We start from the raw sequence: 4,837 nt of genomic DNA on the forward strand, positions 1-4,837 counted from the left end.
CAGGAGCAGGATTGGAATTTTAAAACAGGTTCATTTGTCAAATTTAATGGTTTTCACATTTTTTTTACCAATTTTAACAAAAAAAAAAAAAAAAAACTTTGACAATTTTGTAAAATGTTAAATCGTATTTAACCAACAAATCACCTTATGACAAGCAATTCACCCGTCAAATTCCATCCATGCTCGCCGCTCACGATCAGATCATGTGAAAGCATTTATTTCCAAATACTCATTGTCCTCGTCAACTTGGAGATAGCATTTATTTTCTGAAGTCAATGTCATCGTCATGACTCATAGCAATGGTCCTGGCAGACAGAATTTTAGATTTGAACCATGACAGCATGGTTTCATCATTATATTCGCTCTCAGTAGAAATGCATCCCATCATTCTATATTTCATACTTATCTCATTTTTATCAAAGAATCCTAATCCAATCAAACCAAATCCAAAAAAAAAATCGCCACCGTTTAAGACATCCCTCTCATAGTCAACAGCTGCCATTGGCTAGCCAGAATATGTCCGCATGGGCGGCTGGCACCGCCCTAAATCGAGCCTATATAGTCAATTACTACTTCTCATGGGGGTACTCAGACTTGAGAATATTCACAATTACTTGTTGCCTCGTACAGTCTCTTCGTGAGTGAAAGTTCGAATCACAGCGGTAGCAATGGCGAGAGCGTTGGGAGTTTTGCTTATATTCATGGCAGCGTTATACATTTGCGTGCAAGGTAATAACAATAAATAAATAGGCGATGCAACTGATTTAATTTCTGCTGGTTCAAGATCTAATGAACATTTGATTTGTGTTTGGTCATAAAATGTGTGTTAGAGCTGTTTTTAGGTATATGTAGTTAGAGATGTTGGATTTGTGGGTACCAAATCTCTGTATTTCATTTGAGTTTGGTTATATAGGTAGAGATGTTGGATTTGTGGGGATCAAACTTCTGTATTTCATTTGAGTTTGGTTATAAAACGTTAATTTGAGTTTAGTCATAAAATGCGCACTAACTTTTAAATATATATAGTTTTTTTAGGTATATGTAGTTAGAGATGTTGGATTTGTGGGTACCCAATCTCTGTATTTCATTTGAGTTTATTTCATTTGAGTTTGGTTAGATAGGTAGAGATGTTGGATTTGTGGGGATCAAACTTCTGTATTTCATTTGAGTTTGGTTATAAAACGTTAATTTGAGTTTAGTCATAAAATGCGTACTAACTTTTAAATATATATAGTTAAAGATGTTAGACTTGTGGGACTAAATCTCCTCATATTTGGTTATATAGTTAGAGATGTTGGATTTGTGGGGACCAAACCTCTGTATTTTATTTGAGTTTGGTTATAAAATACTAATTTGAGTTTAATCATAAAATGCAGGCTAGAACAAATTTTAAATATATCTAATTAAAAATATTAGACTTATGGAGACCAAATCTCCATATTTAAACGGCAGCGCTGCCTTAACATAAGATGTAACCCAACACTATTAATGTAAAAATATTGCTGTATTTGTGATCGTTACAGGTGTAAGATGTGCGACATTCGAGATCCAAAACGAGTGCCCATTCACTGTTTGGGCAGCCGGGATTCCCAACGTTGGAGGTAAACAGCTGGAGCGAGGGCAGTCGTGGACGGTTCAATTCCCCGCGGGAACAACGGGCAGGTTCTGGGGACGCACAGGCTGTTCCTTCGACGGCAGTGGCAAAGGCAGTTGCAAAACTGGGGACTGCGGGGGTCTGCTAAACTGTCAAGGATCGGGAAGTGTCCCCGCGACTCTGGCGGAAATCGCCGTGAATCAATTCCAGAACCTGGACTTCTATGACGTCTCGCTCGTCGATGGATTCAACCTGCCACTGTCGATCATACCGTCGAACGGTCAGTGCACAAAAAGTATCTGCAGCAGCGACATAAATTCCAAGTGCCCCGCAGAATTGAAGGTGACCGACGGATGCAAGAGCGCCTGCGTTGCTTTCAATACGCCGCAGTATTGCTGTACTGGATCGTTTTTGGAAAATTGCCCTCCCTCTGATTACTCGCGTTTCTTCAAGAAGGAATGCCCTCAGGCGTACAGCTATGCAAAAGACGACACGACCAGCACCTTCACTTGCCCGGGAGGCACTAACTATAAAGTCGTCTTCTGCGGCACTGGCACCTCCCATGAAGCTCAGCTTTACTCTACTGCCTGAGCTCCTCGAAACCCTACCTTGCCGAAACAGTAGAAAAGCCGTTGGTGTATAGGCCAGGCCGTTGGTGTATAGGCCAGGAAATAAAATATCAGAAATAAAATGATGTTTAAAACTGTTGTGTTTGATATAATTACGTTGGAAATGTATGTTCTGAAATGTGTATCACGGTTTTAATTTTTATATAAAATTGTACTTTGCCAAAAAAATTAAAATATGGTATAGTTTGACAAGGTATCAGCATCGATATATCTAATTTCAGATCTAGATCAAATCTTTATAAATGTAAATTTTTCTTCCAATTATTAATTTAAAATTATTAAATTTAATAATATTAATACTAATATCAGATTTAATAATATTATTAATATTAATATTAAATTTAATTTAATTTAATGTAATGATAATCACATTTGTAAATTATTAAATTTAATAATATTAATATTAGATTTAATGATAATAAAATTTGTAAATTTGATGTGGTTCAAAAATTTTAATATATTTATAGGATATGGTTTCTCCTTTTAAAGAATTATTTTACTAATATTTAATTAAAATAAATATTAAAAGATTTTGGAGCTTGATTTTCGATTTTTTACGTTGAATTGTATTGTATTTTTTGTTTTTTGGCTCACAGGTTCCAATTTTCAAGAGCCGCAATCTCGTGTTTTTTTTAGATTTGTCCATTAAAGAATTTCAAGGGCAACACTCTCGTGGTTTTTTTAGATTTTTCCATTAAAGAGTCCTCGTCCTCGTGGCTTGCTTTTAGACAAGCCTCAACTTTTGTTACACATCTCTCATTCGAAACCAGTAAAGTGAAAAGTTTTTTTTGGGCTTAAGGATATTTATTTATTTAGTGTGTGGTCTCATCTTAAAATGGAAAGTAAATTAATAGTCAATGTTAAAAATGGCAAGGAAATCTCAGGTTTTGTGGAAACAAATCATTTGGGTCAAGCCAAAATTGCTTCAAGAGACAAAACACGAAAGTGGATTTAGGTAAATGCAAAACAATATCATGGTATTTTAAGGAGTAGACTTGCTTGCCTTAAATGGTAACAAAGAATAAGAAAACAAAACAAATCATCTGGGTCAAGTCAAAATTGCTTCAAGAGACAAAACACGAAAGTGGATTTAGGTAAATGCAAAGCAATATCAGGGCATTTTAAGGCGTAGACTTGCTCGCCTTAAATGGTATCAAAGAATAAGAAAACAGTCTGAGAGAAAGAAAATAAATAGGAGTAGCAAAAATAAAGTAGAGTCAACCATTTACAGTCCCACATCTAGACTTCTTACTTGGTCGTCGGATCTCTATGTCTAAGAACTAATGAAGGCCAAGACAAGGCTAGAGATTTTGGAAGCCAAAGAACAGGAAAGGGACCGCAAAATTTCAGAGATCACATTTGCAAATCGATGTTAATGGAAGGTAATAGAATTTTAAAAGAACTGTTAACAATGTTACAAGAGGCTCTAGAGACAGCAAAACAAGAATGGCAAAGCATGAAGACAGCATGGCAAACCATGAAAGAATCAATAGCAACAAACAAGGATGTGATAATTTCTAAAGCAACTCGGGTAGATACACAAGTATCTTAGCAAACAGATATTTCAAAAGAGAAGACAAAAAAGAACAATAGGAAAGAGAGTCCAAAAGAAATCAAAGATAGAGCTGACAATGCTAATGGTTACATAAGGATAGAGGAAGAAGATGTAAGGGCTCGTAGAGCACAAGAAAAAGAACACAAAGAAAGACAGAATAGGGAAACAAACTTTATTATCAAGGGAATAAGAGATTATGGGAAGAATGAAAGTACTCTCAATTTGACAAGGGACTTTTTGAAAGAGAAACTACACTAGAAAGGGAAAATTTGCCAAGGAGGATGGGGAAGATATGTGAAGAGATGCCTCGACCCATAAAAGCCACCATGGCAAGCGTGCGAAACAAACACCATCTCTTGAGCAAAAATAAACTCTTGAAAAGCTCACACTTCTTCCTAGATGAAGATTTAACCAACAAACAACAAGAGGAGAGAAGGGAAGAAGTGGAGAAAGTTAGAGCAGCAAGAAATGAAGGGAAAAGGGCATGGTTGTAAAATGGTAAAGCATTTATTGCATTGTTTGGGCCTCAGGGAAAAACAGAGCAGCAAGCTAGCAGTAAAGAAAAAATAGAGAATTCGATAATAGGGAGGAAAACAACAAGATCAACATGGATGAAAAGGGGTGAAGGCTCAAAGCTGAGTCTTGTGTGCCAAACTGCGTGGTAGTCAAATCCTATCCAGGTCTACCTAAGTTTAGTTTGTTGGAATTGTAGAGGTTACCCTTGGAGGAGGGGACCTGGGTTAGGGCCTATTGCGAAAGGTAGAGACATAATTTGTCTGACAGAAACTCATGAACATGATGGTTGCAAAACTCCTATGTTTGACAGTTATCTGAAATTAGCAATTTGGAACAAGGTAGTAGAAAATGGCAAAGGGTATGGGGGAATACTAGTTTTAGTGAAAGAAAAAGCAGGTCATCACATTCAATTAATGAAAGAAGATGCACATAAACAATATTTACGATTCAAAATATCAGAGCATGAGAATCACATAAGAATTGCAACATGTTATTTTGCCCCTCAAGTCTCAAAAACTTACAAAAATAAGGGGCTAGACAGCA

General features: G+C 36.3%; 1 protein-coding gene across 1 annotated transcript; it reads left to right on the forward strand.

Annotated features, from left to right (window-relative positions):
- Positions 1 to 573: 573 nt before the first annotated feature.
- On the forward strand, positions 574 to 2,315 carry LOC149193041 (pathogenesis-related thaumatin-like protein 3.4). Its single transcript, XM_089404773.1, has 2 exons — positions 574 to 729; positions 1,524 to 2,315. The coding sequence occupies exons 1-2, from the start codon at positions 669 to 671 to the stop codon at positions 2,183 to 2,185; spliced, it is 723 nt and encodes a 240-aa protein (XP_089260899.1). The 5' UTR covers positions 574 to 668; the 3' UTR covers positions 2,186 to 2,315.
- Positions 2,316 to 4,837: the final 2,522 nt, after the last annotated feature.

The sequence above is a fragment of the Pinus tabuliformis genome, chromosome 2_2 (genome assembly GCF_031772625.1).
Source record: "Pinus tabuliformis cultivar Carrire ecotype Pingquan chromosome 2_2, CPIR1, whole genome shotgun sequence".
Lineage (NCBI taxonomy): Eukaryota > Viridiplantae > Streptophyta > Pinopsida > Pinales > Pinaceae > Pinus > Pinus tabuliformis.